The 26,979-nt window shown below is 41.1% G+C and overlaps 1 protein-coding gene across 3 annotated transcripts in view; it reads left to right on the forward strand.

Moving 5' to 3' along the window:
* Positions 1 to 26,979, forward strand: part of INTS1 (integrator complex subunit 1) — a 249,954-nt gene that overhangs the window by 65,551 nt on the left and 157,424 nt on the right. For all 3 annotated transcript variants that reach the window (XM_073636747.1, XM_073636748.1, XM_073636749.1), the window contains 10 exons: positions 3,878 to 3,986; positions 4,133 to 4,253; positions 7,497 to 7,574; positions 10,318 to 10,475; positions 17,029 to 17,125; positions 18,104 to 18,195; positions 18,282 to 18,342; positions 23,643 to 23,840; positions 24,078 to 24,207; positions 25,595 to 25,774. In XM_073636747.1, the coding sequence (XP_073492848.1) occupies positions 3,878 to 3,986; positions 4,133 to 4,253; positions 7,497 to 7,574; positions 10,318 to 10,475; positions 17,029 to 17,125; positions 18,104 to 18,195; positions 18,282 to 18,342; positions 23,643 to 23,840; positions 24,078 to 24,207; positions 25,595 to 25,774 (1,224 nt within the window). The remainder of the gene's footprint in view (positions 1 to 3,877; positions 3,987 to 4,132; positions 4,254 to 7,496; positions 7,575 to 10,317; positions 10,476 to 17,028; positions 17,126 to 18,103; positions 18,196 to 18,281; positions 18,343 to 23,642; positions 23,841 to 24,077; positions 24,208 to 25,594; positions 25,775 to 26,979) is intronic.

Raw genomic sequence — 26,979 nt, forward strand, 5'->3', positions numbered from 1 at the left:
ACACTCCGTCCAATGGCGGGACTGCGAGCGGAGCCGAGTACACAGTACACTCGGCTCAGTCTTTTTCCGCAGCGCTCGCTCCTCATCCTCTGAGACAGCAGGGAGGCGGGGCGGCGTGAGGAGCCGAGTACACAGGCTCTATCTTGGCGGCAAATTTAAGCAATTAAATACGGCACACAGCACTGGGCAAGGCTGCATATGACAATGGGCAAGGCTGCATATGACAATGGCCAAGGCTGCAAACGGCACTGGGCAAGGCTGCAAATGGACACTGATCACTCTGCAATGATGGACAAGGCTGCAGATGGACACTGATAAGGCTGTAATGATGGGCATTCCCTCCTAAAAGTTTTTTTCCTTAAAATGCCCTCCTAAACTTGGGGTGCGTGTTATACGCCTGCGCGTGTTATACGCCAATAAATACGGTACCTTGCCAATCGGCAGTCTTCAGTCCAGGAATAGAGAATTGGCAGGCAGACTACTTGAGTCGCCAGCAGTTGTTCCCGGGAGAATGGTCTCTTCACCCCGACATCTTTCTGTCAATATGTCAAAGATGGGGAATTCCGGACGTGGATCTGTTTGCGTCCAGGTTCAACAAAAAGATTGACAACTTTGTGTCAAGGACAAAGGATCCGCTGGCATGCGGAACAGATGCCTTGGTTTTCCCGTGGAATCAGTTTTCGCTGATTTATGCATTCCCTCCTGTTCTGCTGCTTCCACGACTTCTTTGCAGGATCAAGCAGGAAGGGAAGGTGGTGATTCTTGTGGCCCAGGAGATCTTGGTATGCAGAGATCGTAAAGATGGCGTGAGGAGTCCCATGGACCCTACCGCCACGGCCAGACCTTCTCTGGCAAGGTCCGGTTTTCCATCCTACCTTTAAAAAAAGCTAAATTTAACGGTTTGGCTATTGAGACCCACATTCTGAAGAAGCATGGGCTATCGGGTTCAGTAGTGTCTACTCTGGTTCATGCAAGGAAGACGGCCTCCAGTCATATATTATAGAGTCTGGAAGGCATATGTCTCCTGGTGTGAATCCAGGGGTTGGCACCCCAGGAAATATGTCATAGGTAGGATCCTTGACTTTCTACAGATGGGATTAGAAATGAAACTGGCCTTGAGTACTACCAAAGGCCAGGTTTCGGCCTTATCTGTGTTATTTCAATGACCACTTGCTTCGCACTCTCTGGTTCGTAACTTTATTCAGGGGGTAACGTGGCTTAATCCTCCAGTTAGGTCACCCCTGAACCCTTGGGACTTGAATTTAGTCCTGTTGGCATTACAGAAACAGCCTTTTGAGCCAATACGACGTATTCCCTTGGTCCTTCTGACAAGGAAATTCGATTTTCTGGTTGCCATATCTTCTGCAAGAAGGTTATCAGAGTTGGCTGCTCTTTCTTGTAACGAGCCATATTTGATTATTCATAAGGATAAGGTTGTATTACGTCCTCACCCTAATTTTCTACCGAAGGTAGTGTCAGGTTTTCCTTTAAACCAGGATGTGATGTGATATTATTATGTGATGTGATATTATGTGATGTGATATTCTACCTTCATTTTCCCCAGAACCCTGTTCTGCGGAAGAAAGGTCACTACATTCTTTTGATGTGGTGAGAGCAGTCAAAGTCTACTTGAAGTCGACTGCTCAGATTCATAAAACAGATGTTTTGTTTGTGTTGCCTGAAGGTCCTAAGAGAGGACAGGCAGCATCGAAATCTACCATTTCTAAATGGATTCGTCAAGTGATTGTTCAAGCTTATGGTTTAAAGAGGAAAGTTCCACCTTTTCATATTAAAGCGCACTCCACCAGGGCTGTTAGTACTTCATGGCTCAAATCTGCAAGGTCGCAACTTGGTCTTCAGTCCATACATTTACCAGATTCTATCAAGCAGATGTAAAAGGTAATGAGGATATCGCCTTTGGGCGCAGTGTACTGCAGGCAGCAGTATAAGTCCTCTAGTCTCTTGGTGCCCTACTTTTGTTATGTCTCCCTCCCTTCAGTTGGCATTTCTATGGGATTTTTATAACAGCTTACCTGTAAAATCCTTTTCTTTGAAGTACATCGCGGGACACAGAGGTCCCTCCCCTCTTTCTGGTATGCACGTGTATTGCTTTGCTACAAAAACTGAGGTACTCCCAGTAGTGGGAGGGGTTTTATAGGGAGTGAACTTCCTGTCTTAGGACGTGCCAGTGTCCATCACCTGAACGTGGCCTATAACCCACATATTAACTACTATGGCTCTGTGTCCCGTGATGTACTTCAAAGAAAAGGATTTTACAGGTAAGCTGTTAAAAAAATCCTATTTTCTTGTCTTACAGAGGGGGCATGGTGATTCTGAGATCCAGACCCTCCTTCTGTACCATGGTGATCCCTTCCTTTCGCCTCGGTGAGGACATTTTCCTCCTTTCCCTATGCGCTGTTCCAAAACACACCAAGAACTTTTTGTTCCATTGTCTGGATGTAGCCATGTACCTTTTTGTCCTCCCTAAAGGCCCCAGAAAGGGACATCCTGCTTCCTCTTCCACAAGGTAAAGTATACAGAGGAGTGCAGCGCATATCAGGGCTCAATAAAACATAACAGATGTGATATAAACTCAAGTCCATTAAGATCCAAAAAACAAGAACAGATAGTGGACTAACAGTCCCAGCAGGCAGAGATTCCACGTGAGAAAATTTCAATGCAAGAGTGACTTTCCCTCCACCTCCAGAGCAATCGCTTCGCTCACCTCTAAGTGTGGACCACTGAACTAACAGACGGTCAACACTTAGAGGTGAGCGAAGCGATTGCTTTGGAGGTGGAGGGAAAGTCAATCTTGCATTGAAATTTTCTCATGTGGAATCTCTGCCTGCTGGGACTGTTAGTTCACCACCTGTTCTTGTTTTTTGGATCTATATGGACTTAATATCACATCTGTTATGTTTTATTGAGCCCTGATATGCGCTGCACTCCTCTGTATACTATTACCTGTTTGAATATGTGAAAGATTTTTTGGTGTTCAGCTGCATTTTATTATTCATCTTTACTCTTTTTCACTGATTTATTTACCTATATCTCTCTTCGACAAGGTGCCTCAAGTTTTTAATTTCCAGGGCTTACGTCCTCAAGGAATGGGTTCCTCCTTTTCCTGTAAGGGCTCATTCCACCAAATCTGTAGATCTTTCTTGGGCCTTTCAGCGTCAAGCATCTGTTATGCAGGTTTGCAAGGCAACCACCTGTTCTTCCATTCATACTTTTTCAAAGTTTTATTAGGTGTAGGTGGATGTTCAGGCCTCTGATGATGTGAGCTTTGACAACATGGTCCTTCAAGGCGTTTAAGGTCCCTGCTTTTGTGGGGGTTTTTTTGTTTCTATTTACTGTGTTGTTGCCCACACCTCCGTATACTTGGGTACATCTCAAGCTTTAACTTGCTGTCTTGTACTGTACGGTTAAGATGAGGGGAATTTTGACTTACATTTTATATCCTAGAGTGCACATTACTGGACACAGGTCTCTCCCCTCTGTCCTGTGTTTCTCCTTATTGTGTGCTACAAACCTGAGTGGGTGGGGTTATATAAAGGTGCACAGAGTGTGTTCCCAGCACAGATTTGCAATTGTCCAAACACCTGAAAGTGATGGCATACAACCTACGGTCTATGATTTACTGTCCTGTACTGTACTCCAAGATATGAAAATTCTAATTTTTGCAGTTTTCTTTTAAAGACTAGGAAAACTAGGGATATTCTGTTTTGATACTGTCTGGTGCAGCAAGCAAAGTCTGGCCGAGGTTCCTATTCCTACATGTTAACTTGGCTACAGACAGGAAGAGCTTGTGTGAAACTTAGGAAAAGTAGTTGTCTTTTTGGTCTGTTTAAATAGCTCTCCTCTTTTCTGTTTTCAGGAACGGTTTGTTATACATATCACTGACCTGCTTGCAGTGTCTATGATGCTGGGGATTACAGTTCAAGTGAAGGAAGCAGGGGTTGCTTGGGACAAGGGAGAGAAAAAAAGTAAGATCCCTTTATCTTTTAAAGACAGTTTGCTATATATATTTCTAAATATAATGTCATGAGTTACCTGTATTGTTTTATAGGTTTTGACCTGTATAGTTGTAACTACTATTTTTATTTTTCTAATATCTATATGCGTCTCATAGGTTTAGAGGTACTGCGCTCCTTTCAGAACCAGATTGCTGCCATCCAGCGGGATTCGGTGTGGTGGCTTCATACAGTGGTACCAACCATCAGCAAGCTGCCACCTAAAGAATATGTGCACTGGTATATTCTTCAATGTTTTTACTTTTCATAATATATTTGTATTCACTTGCACTGTGCCTTTCAACTTTCTAGAAAATTTGACTACTCCAGAAGAGTCCATTCCCTAGCACAGCGCTCTCCCTCCTTACATCTCATAGCCCTCTTCTCTTCTGGAAATGTCTCTTTGGTGACCCAGCTCCTTCACCTTTTCTTTATCTGCAAGGGGAGGCGCAAAGGTGAATACCATAGAGTATCATGAAGGGTGTCAGCTCAGAGTCTGCCGGGGACTGTACAGGTGTATGATATTGACTAAAAGTTAATGGGCAGACTAGAGACAGAAAGGTGACATAGGAAACTTGCAGAACTATAGGTTTTAAATAATAACACTACCCTCTAACTTTATAGCGTGACCGGAATTTTATATTCAAACTGCGCATTAATCATATAAAGCAGTAGTTAACTGCAGCATTACAAAAGAAAATAAAAAAAATTTGTAAGGCAATTTTTCAATGTGCTAGTATGCATCGCATACTAGAACATTATGAAATACCTACCTTAGATCGAAGCCCAGCGGCTCGTTGTCACTGCTGACAGGGCTTCCATCTTTCCCCAGTCTTCCATCTTTCCCCAGTCTTCCATCTTTCCCCAGTCTTCCATCTTTCCCCAGTCTTCCATCTTTCCCCAGTCTTCCATCTTTCCCCAGTCTTCCATCTTTCCCCAGTCTTCCATCTTTCCCCAGTCTTCCATCTTTCCCCAGTCTTCCATCTTTCCCCAGTCTTCCATCTTTCCCCAGTCTTCCATCTTTCCCCAGTCTTCCATCTTTCCCCAGTCTTCCATCTTTCCCCAGTCTTCCTTGGGGGCTCCAGCTGTATGAGTGGCTGGAGCCGCGCTGACGTCACCCCGCGCATGCACGGTATGCAAGACCTTCAGAGTGCATGCGCCTGTGACATTACCGGCTGCATCCAGTGTGAATATCTTTTAAATGGTGCACGTTTAGGAGCTATTCATTTTACATATAGTATAGGCTTACCTGTAGGTAAAAATGACAAAGCTGACTTTACTATGATTTTAATGTATTTTTCGGTCACTTGATAAATACATTAAAGTGGTTGTAAGCTCTTACATATACCCAGTAAAGTGACTGGCCTCGGGTGAAGCACAGGAATTAAATACCAATACCCTATATAAGTTGTACATTTTTATCTGCAGTCTTCTCTTCTCTCCAGCCATTCAAAGTCCAGAATTTATAAAGATTTTCTGAGCTTTCAGGAAACGGGGTCAGAGAGTTGAAGTTACCCCCTGCAAAGCTCAGGGAGAGGAGCTTTCAGCCCTGATTGAAGGGAGGGGAAATACACCCATTCACACAGGAACAGAGCTGAGGCTGTCAATTGCAAGCTGTTTGCTGTAGTTCCTTCCCCGTCACCTTTTTTCTCTTGGTGTCAGGGAAACTTCTCAGAAGTGATTCACGCTGATAGGAGATGCATGCAGCAGCAGACAGAAATGACACTTAGTGCTCTGGATTGAGACAAGTACACATAATAGAGGGATATGCTTTCATATTTCATGTCTGAGGCTTACAAACTCTTTAAGTAAAACTTTCTAGTTTCAGTCATGCAGAATTTTTTTTTTATAGTTTCTTTTTAACGTAGAAGTCCACCTAACACTAAAATCCCTGCATCTACAGATATCCACGATCTAACACTAACCTATCTAGCCCTGTAAAGAAGAAATCGGTATACATACCTTTTCTGAAGCCGAACCGACACGATCCCACGCTGAGCTGTCAGCTGCGTCTTCACTGTGGAGGCGGGTGCAGAGTACACAGCCGACAGCGGAAGCCCCATAGTAAGTCTATGGGTGACGTCACTCCCCATTCATTTCACAGCCTTTGTAGGCTGTGTCCTCTGCAGAGCTTCCGCCGCTCGAGACTGGATCAGATCGGCTTCAAAAAAGGTATGTATACCGATTTCTTCTTTACAGGTCTAGATAGGTTAGTGTAAGATCATGGATGTCTGGGATTTTAGTGTTGCAGGATGTAGGGATTTTAGTGTTGGGGTGGATTTATCATGTTCTCCCAAGCTTGCTTTAGTGATGCACATTTGCACTTACCATATATGTTGCTTATAGTAGCACTATTTCATGTACTATAGTTCAATTACCAAAGTTAAAGTTGAGCTTCAGGGGATAAATATATATAGTCCCAAACGTAGCACTGTGCGGTAAGTGATGCCAGGGTGCTTAAAATATTCACAATAGAAGTGCCGCTGCTTTGAATTTTATCTGCTGCGATACCCTATGAGTGCCTGACTTTTTGGATGTGTGTATCTGTCTGTCTGTCTATCTATCAGTAAGGCTGATGGACCGTTTGACCCTTTTTCATCCGATCCATTATTTTAATTGAAGAAAAATAGGGCTTTGATCCCTTCCAAAAAATGAATGTTGATGGAAGCGGATGCAAATGTATAATCATCCATTTAAATCTGTTTTTCCATAGAGATGCATTGATGTCTGTTTTTTATCAGTCAACGGATGGATGAAAAACGAACAAACAGTCCGCATGTGTGAAAAGGGGTCTTAAGCAACACAACTACGTTACTTTCCTGCCTCAGCTTATAATGGGACAGTAAGCCCTGGTTCACATTGCAGCGTTTTGGCATGCGATTTGACATGTCAAAATGCATGCCAAATCGGCGGCTATTGCCGGCAATGGCACCGTCCAAATTGGTGTGACACCGACTTTGTGGCGCCGCACCGATTCCCAAAAGTAGTGTCTGTACTACTTTTCTCGACTTTGGGTGCGATTTCAATAGACACCTGTGCAGAAACCCGCGCAGATGTCTCTGAATTCGCCCCTGAAGTCGGGACTGACAAGTGGGAATGAAATCGTGCAAGTTCAGCTGAACTCACATGAGTTCATTCCCGCTGTCATTGTGAACCTGGGCTAAAGGAGTATCAGCAGACTAGTCAGGCTATCTCTCTATTCTACTCTACTCTATTCTTAGCATGTTTCTTTATCAGCCCATGTGTTTGGAGTGCTTTTGATTGGGCACACAGCAGAGTGCTGCTGCACAGGGAATTGCAAGAAGCTGAAATTAAAGTGTTTACACAATTTGCATTTGAAAAATTCATGGTGTTTTTTTTTCTTTTTCAATAATCACAAAAATACTTTTTTTTGTTTCAGATTTTGCCTTTAAATTCGTGATTTATAGTATTTAAAGTGCATGCATTTTTTTACTTTTTTGTCCTCTTTTTATCATTCCACAGTTTGCACAAAGTCCTGTTTACCGAACAGCCAGAAACATATTACAAGTGGGACAACTGGCCACCAGAAAGTGACCGCAAGTATAAATACTCTATATATCTGAATTTTATACCCATCAAATAATAGAATGCAAACTGTTGTGGCTTTAAATATTGGTATGGGGGATTGTCAGTGGATCACTATGGGTCAAGGACTAATGTAAATCCATTCATTTTCTATTTAACTATGTCAGCTTTTTGAACATACCATAAGCTTGTGCTTGTGTTCTTCAGCCGGCTCCCTCCAGCACCTCCCTCTGTGGTTCCTGAGCTCTCCCACTCTAACCCGAAAGCCTAAGACTATGTCCGAAGGCATTTATTTCTCAACCTCCCTAGTGAATGAAGCTGGGATAGATGGTGATTTTTTCACTTCCAGTTTCAGAGCTATCTTTCCCTGGCTGATACAGCCAGGGTAGCAGCTAACCGAGCCGATATGTACTCGGTTAGATGCTTTGGAGGGCAGGGGAAATATTGGGGTCTAATAGACCTCCATTGTCTCCATAAAGAGTACCTGTCACCTGCCCAATGAATATCCCTGGTGGTTTGGTAACCCCTTGTGATAACACTAAAGTTAAATAAAAATGAATAAAGTTAATAATAAAATGTATTAAAAACAATAGCAAAAAATATTAAACGTAACCCCTATTGCCCTGTACATACCCACAAATGCAAACATGTTCTCAGGGTGTGCACATGTGAACTGCTATTGCACCACATATGTGCGATATTGCTGCAAACATCAGAGTGAGAGCAGTAATTCAAGTGCCATGGCTCACGGTTAGCTCTAAAATAATGAGTAGTAAAGGCTTTTAACCACTTCCCATCCAGGCCGATTCTGGCGCTTCTACGTGTAAAAATCATAATTTTTTTGTCTAGTAAATTACTCAGAACCCCCAAACATTTTTTATATATTGTTTTAGCAGGGACCCTAGGGAATAAAATGGCGGTCATTGCAACTTTTTATGTCACACGGTTTTTGCGCAGCGATTTTTCAAACACGTTTTTTTGGGGGAAAAAAACAGTTTCATGAATTTAAAAAAACAGTGAAGTTAGCCCAATTTTTTTGTATAATGTGAAAGTTGATGTTACACCAAGTAAACAGATACCCAACATGTCATGCCTTAAAATTGCACACACTCGTGGAATGGCGCCAAACTTTGGTACTTAAAAATCTCCATAGGTGATGCTTTAAAATTTATTACAGGTTACCTGTTTAGAGTTACAGAGGAGCTAGAATTGGGCTAGAATTATTGCTCTTCCTCACATGTGGATTTGAACACCGTTTACATATGTGGGTGCGATTTACGTATGCGTTCCCTTCTGTATCTTTAATTTTTTTTTTTATTCTTTAACTTTAATTTTTTTTATTTTTACACTTCCTCTTTAATTTAATTTTTTTTTATCACTTTTATTCCAATTACAAGGAATGTAAACATCCCTTGTAATATAAATAGTGTGTGACACGTCCTCTTTATGGAGAGATGTGGGGTTTATAAGACCCCACATCTCTCCTTCAGGCAGGAAAGACCAAGATAAAAAAAAAAATTAAATGGTCTCGGCCTTTCCAGCCGCGTCCCTGACATGTTTACTTCCGCCAGCCCAGGCGTGATGTCATAACGTCGCGCCTGGGCCTCCGATGGTCATAGAGATGACTGGGGACCATCTGGTCACCAGAAATCTCTATGCTCAACTTCGGGCAGCGACTGATTCGTTCCCCGGCTCGACGTTAGCACGGGTGAGCCGGTAGAAGCACCGGAGGGCGGCGGGGAGGGGTGACAAACCCTCCCGCTCCCTGTAAGAATGATCAAGCGGCTGAACTGCAGCTATGATTGTGCTTGTGCTGTCTGTGCTATCGTTAGGGAGATTCACCCTCTCAATTTGTCCTGTTTACCGTTATCATTGAAAGTGAAAGTAAAAGGAAATCCCAAATTTTGGGTTGTTCCCAGAAAAGTAATAGTGGGGAAATCTTCCATTGGGGATACTAGTTCTGGTGACCTGGGGGGTCCCCAAGGAATTCCCTTAATTAGCAGAAATTTCCTCACTTCGTGTTTGGCTATGGGACAGGAAGTGAAAGGAAATCTCTGGAATGGGACACAGATGGCGGAAAAAAAAATCTGACAGGGGTTGTGACCCTCCCTTATTCTATCCAACATGAAGAAATCTTTTTTTTTTGCCTATAGTTCTACTTTGAGACTTGACATGTTTGGAATCTATATGTGCACTGCAACTCCTTTTACAAAACTTAATTTTACTAAAAACTTAGTATGGTATTGTGTCTATGTGCACTAAGATTATCAAATGCGTATTTTCAGTAAAAATATAATATTATTAAACAGTTGTACAAATAGCATGCAATATAAAAAAAAATTGCCACTATCTTTTTATTCTGCAGGGCTCCTGATTTCACAAAACCTACAATGTTACTTTTAGATTATAAGCTCTAAAGAGCAGGGCCCTCTGATTTCTCCTTTATTGAATTGTAACTGTACTGTTTGCCCTCATGTTGAAAAGTGCTGTACAAACTATTGGGGCTATATAAATCCTTTAATAACCATAATAATAATAATCGGGGGGGGGTTAAGTAATTTTATGGCCAAAAATGCAGATTTTTACATGTGTGCAAAAAGTGAAAGAGTTGTTCTAGAGCCGAAGTGGTTAAAATCTATTGGATTGAGCAGCATAAAAATGCTAGAATACATTTACAGACCGCTTTTCATATTCAGATACATTTATGCTGTTTCTCTTTTATGCTACTAGCTTACTCAGTATCTTTCTCTTCACCAAGTTTTTTTCTTCGCCTGTGCTCGGAAGTGCCCCTTCTGGAAGATACATTAATGCGTATCCTTGTCATTGGCCTCTCTCGTGAACTTCCTCTCGGCCCAGCAGATGCCATGGAGCTTGCTGACCACCTGGTAAAAAGGGCAGCAGCTGTCCAAGCCGATGGTAAGTAGTCTGCATTGCAAGTGTTTCAGGACCTGGGGCAGTGTGATGGTGACACAGCTTGTGTGATTTGACCTCTTACACATCAAAATAGATTAGAAATGGTATATGAATGGCATGGACTTTGTTTTGTGGATATTGTGAGTTTATTTTTGTTTGGGTTTAAAGACCAACTCTACTTTCTGAAAATGTTGGTATTTTGGTATGAGTATTTCACTTAAATACTCACCTACTCTTCAGTGTTGACCAATTTTTAAGAGGGTACAGGTGGGAAAGTTTTGCTTTCTCGGAGAAAAGTGGCAAAACCCCTCTCTTCAGGTTTTCCTAGCTCCTCTAAACCTAGAGCACCTTCACATTCTTCCCTGGCTTTAACTTTAAAATCAAAGTTCCGCCCTTTCTTTCAGCACAGAGTTTGGCCCAAAAAGGCCATCAAGCCATTACTAAAGCCCTTCTCAAAATGAAGGGGTGCCTTCAGTCTTAAGAGTGTTACAGTTTGCATCTCTGCAACAGATTTGATATCTGGGCTAAGAAATGTGAAAAAAAATGGGTGAAAACAGCCTAATATTTGTAATTTTGCCCAAAGAGGGGGGGGTTCCACTTGTTTGCCTCTTCCCCCCCCCCCCTCCTCTTTAACAATTGGCACTTTTTTTTCGGAAGGGGGAGCAGGTACCTGGTTTTTGTGGGTGGCCCCTCCCACTTCCAATCCGAACATAGGTTCAAACCCCCTTCACCCTCAACCTTTTGGGACATATCACGTCCCAGAAAACTGCACAAAGCGCAGTGTGGTTCGCTCATGCGCAGTGGGAAGCTGGCTGTGAAGTTGCAAGGCTTCGTAGCTGTTTTTCCTTAGTTAAGATGCGGGCACCTGGACCTGAAGCCCATTTTAGTAACGGCTCAGGTGAGGAAAGCGCTGGATCCCTGTAAGAGGTGCCTCACATGTATGCCTTTTCAAGGAAGACGTCTGTAATGTATCCACAGAGGCCAAGGAATAATGTCTGCCAAGAAGTGCATGTATCACACGATTCCAGTGTCTGGAAACGGGCAAGGGATCCCCAGAAGTAAACACCACCCAGTTCTTTCATGTTTGGTGCTGCTATATACATTATGCTGCCATACAATGATGTTCCTTGACCATAGACCACCTCTGCTTTAATTATTTTCCTTTGTGGCAGTAGGGGGCTTATTTGAGCTATATATGTACTGTTTATCCTTTTGTCATTGACCTTGTCTTATAGCTGTTTTTTGTCACATCCATAATAAAAAAAAAAGTGTCTTTTTTATTGCTTTTCATTTACCCATTCCAACTGGAATTTTAATATACCTATGCCTTTATGTATTTACCTGTATGTGTTAGACTGGGATCCTTGGTTACGTCTACGGTGCTGTCTACCAGAGTAAACCCTTAATATACAACAATTTACTCACTGCAGCTCGTTTAGCCTTGGAATCCACTCCTTACTCATCTTATTATCTAACCTAGGCTCATTTCAAAGTCTTTAGAGCACTGCTAAATGCTGACTGATGCCTCTATTCCAGGGATATGCAATTAGTGGACCTCCAGCTGTTGCAAAACTACAAGTCCCATCATGCCTCTGCCTCTGGGGGTCATGCTTGTGGCTGTTAGAGTCTTGCTATGCCTCATGGGACTTGTAGTTCTGCAACATCTGGAGGTCCGCTAATTGCATATCTCTGCTCTATTCGGACACCTCCTGTATTTAGAGTATCACATCGGCTCCTTACTCCCTTACTCCCTTCCTTCATCCCTCCTTCCATCTCCCTCTCCTCCTCCTACCCATATTACTTTGGAAAAATTTGTGACACATTGTTAGAGTTGGTATTTTTTTGTTACCATTACCTAGTCAACTTGTTTGTACTGGTCTCTTCGTGTCTCAATAAAAATTAAAAAAAAAAAAAAAAAAATATTGAAACAAAAAAAAAAAGCAGTGTTAAAGTGACACTTAATAAAATCCTTAATCTCCAAAAATAATCCATACACGTCCATTACTTGATGGTGCTGTAATCTTGTTGTGATTTTTGCCTCCATGTAATATTCTTTGTGACCTTCCGATCCTCTCTTTTTCCTTCTCACTTCTGTTTGGAACGAGCAGTGCATGTTCATTGCAGTCATGTGTACTGTTCCCATAGCCCATCTTGGGAGCAAACAAAAGAGCGTGGCTACGTTCTTACATACAGTGTACAAAGAAAAATGGACAGGCAAACCATGTAGTAAAGGGGGAGTGCCACATCCAATAATTAATCCAAGAAAAGACAGGGGTTCCCCTAAATGGACTTTTTAGGCACTTGAGGATGATCAGACAACTACAAACATGTCTATAAAAATATAAATTTTATTGAAAAAACTTTAAAACAAGTGAAGCAAGGCATAAATTATTGTGCATCACATACATAATGATTTAAAAATAAGGTAAAGGTGCTCTTTACACCCAACGCGTTTCGATATACGTGTCAAAATCTTCTTCAAGGGTCTGAAGATTTAAGAGGACCTTTTCTAAAAATAAATTTAATTATACAAAGAATCGGTTTAAAAAAATTCACAACACAAAATTTACGGATGAACATTAGGTTTCAAGTATATATTTTGGCACTTACATATAGCTGGTTAGTAGGATGTTTAAATCATGGTTCGTTGCTTATCATAGGACCTTGCAATTGGAGTGGCATTCGAGATACTGGACTGGTAATGGATCGGTCAAAACGAGCATATATGTCAACTTTTCATGTACACGGGAATTTTCCAATAAAGAAGTGAAAGGGAATCCCTCATGTACTCCAACGGAGGGCGGCCAGGCCAGGGGAGTGTACTGAGGCAAAAATGGAGAGGGATCCCTGAAGGTAAAGAAAAGTATGAGTGTATAAATAAAAATATTAAATAATAAAAAATGAAAAATATAAAATATATAAAGAAATTGGAAGGTTGATTCATAATGATATATTAAATGGTTGATTTAATTTATATCTGGTAGTATTAATGATGTGCTGCAGAAGATAATGTGGAATTGCTAGATGTGGTCTGGAGCAGAGGAAGAAAAGTAATATATCAGAGCAAATAGGATGATATATAATGGATCGATTAAATAGAATGAAGGATTAATCCATATATATGTATATATATGTACACATATCTATGTGTGTAGGTGAAGGCAGGTAATAAATTTTATTCATATAAAATACTTCCATATTTTGCATGAGAAAGGTGCCCTATTGTCTACGGGCCAAAGAGTCTCATGTATGTCATATCTGCAGACCAAACTAGCAATTCCAGTTAAAGAGTAGGTAATGGAGAAAACTTATATGAAAAAATACAGGCAGTAAAAATACATTAAGTAATGCTACTGGAGATTTATTCATTGATAGAGAAAAAATTACTCTATTAGGCATTGTATCAAAAGTTTTTTTGTGTCAATGAATAATATTGTTATATATTAATGCTAGGGGAGATTCCATTAAAATTATGAAAAGAGTTTAGGGATTAAGTTATATAAAGTATCAATACCTGTGGTGAATGAAGAGCCTCAAAGACACATCAACCACTCAGTCCAAGTCCAGTGCAGTAATGCCTGGGTTGGGAGCGGTGTAATGGAGGCTTTTGTATGGTGTTTAATCCTGATCAGCTGGAGCTGTAATAGCTCACAGCTGATAATCAGGACTAGTCGTCAGGGAAACCTCAATGGTTTGCCCCCTGGGCTCGTTGTGCGCGGCGCCGCCACGACGTCCCACACATCCAGCCCACCGGCACGGAAAGTCACTCCGGTGGACTGCACATGTCCGCCGGAGTAGCAAGATGGAGGATGTGGGAGGAGATGGAATGCGTCCATCATCCTCCAAAAAGAAGCCGCCCAGCACAGGGGCTGGGTGGCTTTCCGTGCCGGGTAACTCCCATGGCTGGCCGTCGACAGGGGAGACACAGGGGGAGGGAGAGTGGGAAAGAGCAAGAAATGAAAAAAGGAGAGAACGAAAGAGAAAGGACAGTAAAAGGAAGTGACAAAAGAGCAGGGGATGAGGAAACAAAAGGTGTGCATAAATTGCTCATGTATTGGAGATAAAATCAAAACAAAAGATTGTACATCAGCCCAGTAGGTCCAATCCAATTGCACATCCTGTACAAGGAGAAAATATACAAACATCCATTGCAAGTCACATTGAGGATACATAATTAAGCAATATAGTTTTTTCTCTGTGTTACAATAACAACATAATATCGTTACATGTATGACAAGTTATTGAAATATGGGTTAAAGCAGACAGGCTTATATGTTATATAAATGCGTTTATTACTTAATTCACCAAATGTACATAAGAAAAAAAACGCGTTTTTGTTGTTAATATTTTAATATTTTTATTGTTGGCGATAGAAACCGCTTGTTGTGTAACATGTCACTAATAAAAGAAAAAGGGGGGGGGGGGAAATTTTATGGTGGGGGGAGCAAAGGGGAAAAGGAGAGAAAGAGATGTTTATCTCTCCATTCCCCCTGATGAAAACCCCTCAAGGTATGGTTTAAAAGATAGGGGGTCATTCAGGCCTGGGGGTGAGGTGGCTTTAAGGGAATAAATCCATTTGACTTCCATCTGGAGGATGGTCTTATTCCAGTCCCCCCCCCCCTTGGATTGGGGTGTATCCTGTCGAGTATTAAAAATTTAATCCTGGGAAATTTGCCCCCATGCACAATAGTGACGTGACGTCCAAGGGGGAGGTCTGGGTCACAGGTTTGCATACTGATGATATGCCTGTAGGCCCTCCTCCAGAATTCCTGTTTGGTTTTACCAATGTAGAAGCAGGTGCAACTACATTGGAGCATATAGATGACCCCAAAAGTTTTGCAGTTGGCAAAGTGCTTAGGATAAAACACCTTGGCATTGGGTAAAATTGTTTTTTTTTTGAGTTAACATGTACTTGGAATAGTGACAGGCACCGCACATGTAGGTGCCCCTCACTTTGCAGTGTGTTTTATTATATTCATTTTTAAATTCGTTACTGACAACTCTATCGCCAACAGAGGGGGCTCTTTTAAAGGTAAGCAGCGTTTTTTCAGGAACAAAGTGACCTATAGTTGGATCCAAGGTCAACATGTGCCAATACTTTTCTATAATAGTTTTAATTTGATGTTGTTGACTAAACGTAGTTAAGATTCTTAGTGGGTTGCTACCCAAACGTTTAGTATTATGCAATAAGGTATTTCTTGGTCTTATTGACACTTGTTTAAAGGATCTTTTAAGGCAAGCATGTGAATAGCCCCTGGTGAGTAGTCTAGTGCGTAGTTTGTCTGCTTCTCAAAGTGTTCTTCATCAGTACAATTCCGTTTAATTCTCAAATACTGAGAATATGGAATGGAGTAGATTAGAGACTGTGGATGGTGGCTAGTAGCATGGAGTATTGTGTTCCCTGCGGTCTCCTTCTTCCTATATAATTTTGTGGAGAGTTTCCCTTGTTCATTCCAGTATATTTCTAGATCCAGAAACGTAATAGAATGTCTATCATGGGACATAGTAAAATTAAGGTTGAAGTTATTTTTATTCATGTGTAGGAGACATTCATCCAACATTTGAGGAGGACCGTCCCAAAAAAACTAGAATATCATCGATGTAGCGTAGCCATCCCACTATGTGGCGAGTATAAATTGATAGTTCCTCATCAGTCAGGAACATCTGTTACTCCCCCAGGTACAGGTTAGCATATGATGGGGCACAACAAGTCCCCATCGCAACTCCCTGCACCTGGAGGTAGTGGGAACCGTTAAATGTAAAAACATTATGCTTCAGAATGTATTCAAGTAAAGCAAGGATGAATTCGTCATACTTAGGGTCATTAGCCAGATTTTGCCCAAGGATATGTTTTATAGCTGCCAAACCTTTGTCATGTGGGATAGAACTATACAGTGTTTCCACATTTATTGTGGCAAATAAGATTTGATCAGAGATGTTTAATTCCTCTAAAATTTACAGTAGATGAACGGTGTCTCTTACATAAGATGGCAATGCCGACATGTACGGTCTAAAGTACTCGTCTACCAATTTGCTGGCATTGTCGCTGATGGAGTTTATTCCGGAGATGATTGGTCTGCCTTGAAACCTAATGTTCATCCGTAAATTTTGGCACGTATATCGAAACGCGTTGGGTGTAAAGAGCACCTTTACCTTATTTTTCATATCATTATGCATGTGATGCACAATAATTTATGCCTTGCTTCACTTGTTTTAAAGTTTTTTCAATAAAATTTATATTTTTATAGACATGTTTGTAGTTGTTTGATCATCCTCAAGTGCCTAAAAAGTCCATTTAGGGGAAGCACTGTCTTTTCTTCTTACATATACAGTGGGACAATGGAGAACAAACGTAGCCACCCTCTAACCGGAATTTGGATCATAGCAGCAAAAACAAAGGAATTTGGAGATTGAGGGGAGGCTGAGAGCGACAGCTGGTTTTTAAATTTAAAAATGCATACTTAAATAAAATTATTTCTTTTTAAACTAGAATTTTATGTCTGATTTCCTGTTTGTCAAATTAACTGAAAGTCAGCACTTTCTTAATTCTTTATAGATTTGGAGGTCCTCCGAATTGAAAGGATTCAGCTGCTTGATGCTGTATTAAATCTTTGCACATATCACCATCCTGAAAACATTCAGCTTCCTCCAGGGTAAGTTGTGTATTTTTTTTTTTTACCATCATACTACAATAACTGAACCTATACTTCACTTGGAGAATAACAGGTGATCCAGCATATTTATAGCTCACTGCCAGTAAAATAAATAAAGCTTCAAGGAAAAATAAAAGAATTCTACGTATATGGTACATTTCTGGAATCTATGCCCATTCTCCTATGTTTTATACCTTGAAACATTTTTGCAACTATGGAGAAATAACCATTGGTGTGCCGAAATATAGTATGCTCCTGCCCACCTGTTTGATATGACAGCACAACACAGTTAAGAAAGAGAGGTAGAGTGAATAATAGGATGCTGGATAATAGTAACACGTGGTAGAGGCATTATGGTTTTGAATTTTGCTTTCTGGGCAAAATTCAAATGTGCCAGTCACTTGAAGCACTGCATAGTTAAAGTTGAACTCCAGGCAAATTTAAAATACACAAATTAATGCAGCTATTCATTAATACATCCTTAAATGTATAGTTTATTACACGTAGTGTGAGGACCTGAATTTAATTTGATATCAGCTTCCTGCCATCTCATTACAGCTGGGCTCAGACCAGGTTAGGGAAAACAGCTCAAGGAATCAGACAGTTATACTACAGCGCTAGGAGCCTTGTGGTTGGAAGAGAGCAGAGTGATAGAGAAGCTGTTGCTTCTTCTTTTACTGTCCAGTCACAGGAAAAGGAGTAGGGAGGAGACCCGTAGGTGTTAATGAACTGCAGCAGTGGAAAATCAGGTCTCTTGCCCTGCCAGACAGGATGGACAAAAATACAATTCTATTCTCAAGTAAAGCAGCTCCCTTTAGACACATTTCATCTGTATATTTAGCAGTTTGCCTGGAGTTCGGAGTGTGTGTATGTATGTGTGTATGTATGTGTGTATGTGTATATATATATATATATATATATATATATATATAATTTATTTATTTTTAAACATTGAGTAACTTTCCTTTTGGAAAACAGGTATCAGCCTCCTAACCTTGCCATTTCGACACTGTACTGGAAAGCATGGCCTCTCCTCCTCGTCGTAGCTGCTTTTAACCCAGAGAATATTGGTAGATATTTTTATTTTGTTGTAAGGGTTGTATTGATAAACTAAAGGCAAGATAGAAATTAAGTAATATGTTTTATGTTTTGCCAGGGTTAGCTGCATGGGAAGAATATCCAACATTAAAGATGCTTATGGAAATGGTCATGACAAAGTAAGTTCTGGGTTTATATAAGGAAGGTTAAAAACTATTGTGATTTATGCTCATTGCGACATTGCTGTACCTCATAAAAAGTGAACCTGTCTCCAGGTCAAGCATTTACATGTTCTGAACAAGCATTAAAAGCACCTTAGAACAAGTCTTAATTTTTCTCTCTATAAGCATTGTAAAGAAATATACATTTTTGAAGTTCATAACACAGATACTTTGTTTTTCTAGAGCAGATCTTGGCAGGCTGTTAGTCCTCTAATGTAAATGTAGGGGTTTTTAAGCTGTTAGAATCACACTGAAACCCATCTCTAGATTCTTATTGTGATCTTTCAGATGAATAACTTCACATTTAGACTAGGTTCACATCTGTGCCTGTGGTGCTGCTGCGGGACCCACACAAATACCAGCAGCCGCAATCACCCACACAGAGAAATGCAGGACCCACAGACGGGTGCCATTAATCCTACTGGTACGCCGCCCACACTGGAAATCGCAACTGTACTGGGAACGGAAGTTGCCATGGAGGCTTTGTTTTCAAAAATAATGCAGGGACACTTCTTTCCTGCTTGTTGTTGGGCATGGCAGTCCATTAAAATGAATAGACTCTCGTACCCGTGCAAACCTCGCCCCGCATGACGGCACAGGTGTGAACCTAGCCTAAAGAAGTCCTTTCATGGCAAATGTACAGTGGGGACGGAAAGTATTCAGACCCCTGTAAATTTTTCACTCTTTGTTATATTGCAGCCATTTGCTAAAATAATTTAAGTTATTTTTTTTTTCCTCATTAATGTACACACAGCACCCCATATTGACAGAAACACACAGAATTGTTGACATTTTTGCAGATTTATTAAAGAAGAAAAACTGAAACATCACAGCTCATTATTTAGTAGAAGCACCCTTTTGAACTTATACATCCATGAGTCTTTTTGGGAAAGATGCAACACGTTTTTCACACCTGGATTTGGTGATCCTCTGCCAGTCCTCCTTGCAGATCCTCTCCAGTTCTGTCAGGTTGGATGGTAAACATTGGTGGACAGCCATTTTTAGGTCTCTCCAGAGATGCTCAATTGGGTTTAAGTCAGGGCTCTGCTGGGCCATTCAAGAACAGTCACGGAGTTGTTGTGATGCCACTCCTTCATTATTTTAGCTGTGCGCTTAGGGTCATTGTCTTGTTGGAAGGTAAACCTTCGGCCCAGTCTGAGGTCCTTAGCACTCTGGACAAGGTTTTCGTCCAGGATATCCCTGTACTTGGCCGCATTCATCTTTCCCTCGATTTCAACCAGTCGTCCTGTCCCTACAGCTGAAAAACACCCCCACAGCATGATGCTGCCACCACCATGCTTCACTGTTGGGACTGTATTGGACAGGTGATGAGCAGTGCCTGGTTTTCTCCACACATACCGCTTAGAATTAAGACCAAAAAGTTCTATCTTGGTCTCATCAAACCAAAGATTCTTATTTCTCACCATCTTGGAGTCCTTCAGGCTTATTTTAGCAAACTCCATGCGGGCTTTCATGTGTCTTGCACTGAGGAGAGGCTTCCGTTGGGCCACTCTGCCATAAAGCCCCGACTGGTGGAGGGCTGCAGTGATGGTTGACTTTCTACAACTTTCTCCCATCTCCCGACTGCATCTCTGGAGCTCAGCCACAGTGATCTTTGGGTTCTTCTTTACCTCTCTCACCAAGGCTCTTCTCCCCCGATAGCTCAGTTTGGCCGGACGGCCAGCCCTAGGAAGGGTTCTGGTTGTCCCAAACGTCTTCCATTTAAGGATTATGGAGACCACTGTGCTCTTAGGAACCTTAAGTGCAGCAGAAATTTTTTGTAACCTTGGCCAGATCTGTGCCTTGCCACAATTCTGTCTCTGAGCTCTTCAGGCAGTTCCTTTGACCTCATGATTCTCATTTGCTCTGACATGCACTGTGAGCTGTAAAGTCTTATATAGACAGGTGTGTGGCTTTCCTAATCATGTCCAATCCGTATAATCAAACACAGCTGGACTCAAATGTCTCGAGGATGATCTGAAGAAATGGACAGCACCTGAGTTAAATATATGAGTGTCACAGCAAAGGGTCTGAATACTCAGGACCATGTGATATTTCAGTTTTTCTTTTTTAATAAATCTGCAGAAATGTCAACAATTATGTGTTTTTCTGTCAATATGGGGTGCTGTGTGTACATTAATGAGGAAAAAAATGAACTTAAATGATTTTAGCAAATGGCTGCAATATAACAAAGAGTGAAAAAGTTAAGGGGGTCTGAAGACCCCTTTCACACTGAGGTGCAGTTTTCAGGCATTTTAGCGCTAAAAAAGCACCTGAAAACTGCCTCTCATGCCTCCCCAGTGTGAAAGCCTCAGTGCTTTCACACTGGGGCGGTGCGCTTGCAGGATGGGAAAAAAGTCCTGCAAGCAGCATCTTTGGGGTGGTGTGGGAGCACTGTATACAGTGCTTCTACACCCCCCCTGCCCATTGGAATGAATGGGCAGAGCTTCCGAGGCACCTAAAAAGCGCTGCAACATGGGCGCTTTTAACCCCTTCCTCACCCGCTAGCAGCCGTAAAAGCGCTGCTTAAACATGCTAAGACTAGCAGCGCTTTACTGCTGAAGTGAAAGTTTGATGGATGATTGTTAATCTGTCCCATTACTTTTGGTCCCTTAAAAAGTGGGAGGCACATATACAAACTGTTGTAATTCCTACACCGTTCACCTTAATTTGGATGTAAATACCTTCAAATTAAAGCTGAAAGTCTGCAGTTAAAGCACATCTTGTTTGTTTCATTTCAAATCCATTGTGGTGGTGTATAGAGCCAAAAAGATTAGAATTGTGTTGATGTCCCAATATTTATGGACCTGACTGTATAACTTTCATATTGGCGGTCATTTATTTATTTTTTTTCAGTTAAGCTGGCCATTTTTGGCTTTAATTTTGACTGATTGCAGTTGAATTGGCCAGAGATCAAGCCATGGGTTAGCCCTGTTAGCATCACCCACCTCAGCGAAAGGTGAAAAATGATTGTCCAAACATACTGTAGCCTGTGTCAGATGCAGTCATTGCTAGGGTATTCAGGCAGCCATGGGTGCTGGAGCTGTCTGAATACAATAGGGAGGGAATATTTCTCTATCCACATTGTTTGACATGAAGGAATCTGTGGATTTCTCTCTGAAGAAGAGAAAATTAAATCTGTATGGCTAGTTTAAGATTATTCTTCCTAAGGCTTGGTTCACACCTATGCATGTTGCAGTTGATGCATATTCCAGGTGCATTTTGCATTTTTGATCGATTGAAGTCTATGGAACCAAAAACACAACCTGCTCGTCCCTGGCCCTTTCCATAAAATGCACAGAAGTGAATGTGACCCATAGTAAACCATGTTAAATGGACTGTAGTGTGTTTCAGCAAAACTGAAAACACACTAAAAAATGCAAAGGTGTGAACCAGGCCTAAAAGAGAAGTATGGCCAAAGTTTTTTGGCTGTTGCATCTCTTAAGGGTCACAGTAGCACTTTTGTTCTCCTGTGTTCCAGAGTCAGCTAATAGCAGGCTATTGCCTGCTATCTGACAACAGGTCCGAGCTGCACCAGGCTCGGAAAGGATCCTGACAGTGTTGCTGAGATCCACCTGGTTGCTTGGTTGACAGGTGGCTCCACCTTTTAGCATGTGGCTGAAAGCTGGAGCCAGTCAAGTCCTCCCCTTCATAGCATGGTGCCCAGTGAGCGCAGGAGGAGCAGAGCAAAGAGATCAGTGACTGACAGACATGTGATTGCTCAGTTCTTGGTCTTTAGAGCTGGTGTGGGACAGCTACAGTGTCACACCAATGCTACAGCATGCAGGCAAGTGCATAGTTTTTTTTTATTTTTTTTATACATCCCAAACTTCTACTGTAACTGTAAACTGTCAGTACCCTTATTTTTTTTTTAACAGCCTTTGAAAATACCGTTGATCTGTTCTCAGGCTCCAGTAGCATTCTCCGTAGTTATCTGAAAATATGTTTGTAACAGGCAGTTATATGACAGGAGGGTGTTGTGTTGTCCAAAATACTGCTGAAGCAGTTATGTAGGTTAAAGCGGACCTTCAGTCATTTTTTCAACCTTCCATCTATTAAATCTCCTGCCCTTGTCGTTTTAACTTTTGATAGTAAAACATATTTTTACTGCCAGTAAATACCTTATACAGCCCACTTCCTGTTTCTTGTCTGGTCATTAGCCTAGGCTTATAACATCATGCACAGCTCTCTCTCGCACTCTCATGAGAGTTTGACAGAAAGAGAGGGGGGGGGGATAAGTCATAAGAGGGCAAATAAAAGCTGCAGAGCTGGAGGTGTGCCTCTGCGTGTCTGTAAATCCAGGAAGTAAACAGGCAGCAGATTCAGCTGCCCCCAGTTAAAATGGCTGCAGCCAGACTTTGTGGAGTGAGATTTCTGCAGCATATTTGGCAAGTACAGAATCACAGTACAGTGGTACCTTGGATTAGGAGCATAATTCATTCCAGAAGAATGCTTGTGATTCAAAGCACTCGTATATCAAAGCGAGTTTCACCATTGGAAACAATGGTAACTCAGATAATTTGTTCCACAGTGACTGCTATTGTATGCAGTACCGCATGTGGACAGATGTGTGTGTGTGTGGGGGGGGCACCGGAGACACTCAGAAACACTCGGAGACGCAGTTTCTGAGCGGCTCCAAGTGTCACCGGCGTCCCCGCACCTCTGCCCAAATGCGGTAATGCACACCCCAGAGACTTGAATCCTGCTAGTCTGGCAAGACGACGCTCGCAAACTGAGTCAGGATTTAAAAAAAATAATAGTTTGTATTATTATTATTATATTATTATTACTCGTATGCTCATAAACCACGTTACTCGCAATCCAAGGTATTACTGTATATATAAAATAATATGCAAAGTGGTTGGAGGGAAGCTTCAGAATGGCAAAGATGTTTTTATTACAAATTATGTGAGCAGATTGCAGTTCCTCTTTAATGATAACTCTCATCTCTGGTACCTGAGCTAGCTGCTGTCCGTTAGCTTTGCTGTTTTGATTTACACAAAGGTTTCCTTTAATTCACAGTTAATTCTCTCCTGTGCTCTCTAAACCTTTAAAGGAAGTAGACCATTAAGTCTCTGGAAACATTGTGGACATATCATTTATACATTTATCATTCATGTATTTATCACTAATATATATATATATATATATATATATATATATATATATATATATATATATATATTTTTTTTTTTTTTTGTTTTCACATGTTTATCACTACTGATCACAAAAATATAATCTTTTTCCACCTTCCTCAGTAATTTCTCATATCCACCATGCACAGTGACGGATGAAGAGACAAGGACAGAAATTATCAACAGAGAACTACAAATTTCCCAGCGTGAGAAGCAGGAAATTCTGGCATTTGAGAGTCACCTGGCCGCAGCTTCTACCAAGCAGACCATTACAGAGAGTAACAGCCTGCTGTTATCTCAGCTGACAAGCTTGGATCCACAGTATGTCCAAACATTGCAAAGTGATTTTTCACTGCATTTACTGGCTGACCTATTGTTCACATTCCACCTATATTTACTCATCTTTGCCTCAGTATAGTCCGCTTTTTGTTCTTGAGTTAGACATATTGCTCACTGACTGTACCAACAACTTCAGTACAAGGAAACATTTACTGAACCAAATAAAAGATGAAAAGTGGACTAAACTCTTTACTGATTTATGTTCATTCCATGTTTTAGGGGTCCTCCTCGACGTCCTCCGCCTAATGCCATAGAACAATTAAAATCATTAAATCAGTCATTACGGTTAGGACATCTGCTTTGTCGCAGCCGAAATCCTGACTTTTTGCTCAATATCATCCAGAGACAGGTATGTTTACTTATAGTGCTTAGTTCAAAATAACTTTTGACATCAATATTGAAAGAATTACCAAACTAGTGTGTAATTTCTGTGAATTTCACGTTTTGTAATCAACAAAGCATAAATAGTTGTATTATGCAATTTGTTATCAAGGTATATAAGCAATTCAAGTGTAATTCTTTGAGATGTTGGTAAATCTGTTTGCTAAACTGCACACAGCTAAATATGTTTAATGAGATTGTCGGTCACATGCCTTTTTAATGGTTCCCAGGAACTCTAGCTCTTCAGTAATGCTAATATTCAGTTAGTGATTTCAGGTCCTGAGGTCACCCTTGGCCTCTCTTCCTCTTGCCTTGCTTGCATCACTATTGATCGGTGAAACTAGAGGTGGCAAGGAATAGTGCCAAGCATGACTTAAGAAAATGGATATGTTGTTTGCCAAGTGTTAAAACTCACTGGATTACAGGGGGTCTTGGGCAGCTCTGCAGGCTTAGCAACTATACATTCAGATGTTCTCAGGCTTAAAGGAAGTGGGGGGTTCACTTTAAGCCACTTTTCAAATTGTTGTAAAATGCTTTGCCTGCTCTGGGAACTGTTCATTTTTTAATATTATGATTTTTATTACATTTTTCAGCACAATTTCCCCAAAATCTCTTTATTTACAAATCACAAATTATACAGCCAATATAAACCATTATTCTACTAATGATAAATACAGCTACAAAACATATGTCATCAATTTATAAGTTCTATTTTCCAAGAGAGCATTCCATATGATGGTGGCACACCTAGATTCAGTCACACACAAGGAAAAAAAAATGAAAAAGAAAAAAAAAAAAGTATTTCTTCCACATGGAAAGATACCTCCCCCACCCACAGACCAACATCTCCTAATCTGTTATGTTCTATGGCAAAAAAATACCCCATTTAAAATAGCTGCCTAAATTTAGGGTTTGTACAAAAAGATCTCCACAGGAATCACATTTCAATAATGTGGAAGTTAATGCTTTCATTCTTAGTAAGTAGTGCATTTCTTCCTCCCATTCCCCCAAATTAGAACCTGTACTCTATTTTCTGAATGTAAAAGTGTGCTATTACTTTTATTAGCTTAGAAAGCCTCTTCTGTGACCCTCTCTGTTTTGGTTTTATTAAGTAGCTGGGGCCTAATTTATCTCTGATTTCATATCTAAGATCCATCACCTGCCCAGTGAAATTGCTCTTACTGTCACTGAGGCAGTCTCATTGGACTGTGGATTGGTAGTTGGCAGGACTCTGCTTGCTAGTCCCTGGTAATGAGGGAAACCATGTCCAATAAATGTAGAAAAGAGTGTAATGCTGTGTCCTTCAATGAGAAAAGGATTATATGGTGACTACAGAAGAATCATTTATTTTTTAGGCATCCTCTCAATCGATGCCCTGGTTGGCAGACCTGGTCCAATCTAGTGAGGGGTCTTTGGATGTGTTACCTGTGCAGTGCCTGTGTGAGTTTCTTTTGCATGATGCTGCTGATGAATCTGGAACAGGTGAAGATGATGAGGAAAATGAGAGCAAGGAACAAAAAGCTAAAAAGCACCAGGTAGGTTTTGCTATTTTGTGCCACTTAATTTGGTTAAAGTGGAAGTCCGTGCAAAATCTAAAATCCCTGGATCTAAAGACACCAGGGATATAACACTTGCCTCTCTATCCCTGTAAAGAAAAAAAACGATTATACATACCTTTTAGGAAGCCGAGCTGACGTGATCCGACCGGATCCCACGCTGAGCTGTCAGCCACGGCTTTACTGTGTAGGCAGGTGCAGAGGAGATGGAGGACAACGGCAGCCCCATAGTAACTTTATGGGTGATGTCATTTCACAGCCGTTGTCGTTCGTGTCCTTTGCAGAGCTTCTGCCGCTGGAGATCGGGTCGGAGCGGGTCAGAACGGCTTCCAAAAAGGTATGTATAATAATTTATTCTTTACAGGGATAGAGAGGTTTAGTGTTAGATCTCTGGTGTCTATAGATGCAGGGATTTTAGATTTTGCATGGACTTCCACTGATATCACTCTAACAAAACACAATAATTATTTGTACTAACTGCCATGCACAATGTTCACAGATTTTTTCATTCATTATATGTTTTATTGGTATTAAAGCTGAAAGCAATTTTACATCCTTCTATAAAGCTCTCTGGGCTCATGTATATAGACTGGGATGAATGTCAGTGTTAGGAACAAATCAGGGTTCCATGATTTTGCACAGTTGTGTCAGTCTAATATTATGAACATGCTTACAGGAGGGGAGAGCTGAGACATGCCCTAAAGTTTCTCTTGCTGCTCCTTTGTCTATTCACAGGCCGGGTGGGTCCTGGACCGTAGTAATAAACTGTTACCATTTTTAGTTTAACACTTTAAGCACAATAGAATAAACATTCCCCAGTAAACTATTAAAATTCCTATGCCAACATTTGCAGTTTCCAGCTTTCAATGCTGCTGGCTCCTGCTCTCTCATTGTTGCTTCCTGGTCCTTCCCGCCTTCACAGGAAAGTGTTGGCAGTGTTCAGCATGGTCTCCAGTTTGTCTGTTAGCTTGGAGGAGGAGGTTTAATTAAGGGAGTGGCTTGCTATCCTAGGCTTTGGGGCTCTGTGTTTCAGTTGGTGCACACAGTGTAGGGAGACAGCTCTAACTCTGCATGCAAGAGTGGCTCCAAAGAATGCTGCATTAGAAAGTTGAAATGAGTTTGTATATTTAGTGAGTTGTCTTAATATGAAACTAGTGATAAAAATCATTAGAGCCAGGTGTACA

This window comes from Aquarana catesbeiana, linkage group LG06, assembly GCF_042186555.1.
Source record: "Aquarana catesbeiana isolate 2022-GZ linkage group LG06, ASM4218655v1, whole genome shotgun sequence".
Lineage (NCBI taxonomy): Eukaryota > Metazoa > Chordata > Amphibia > Anura > Ranidae > Aquarana > Aquarana catesbeiana.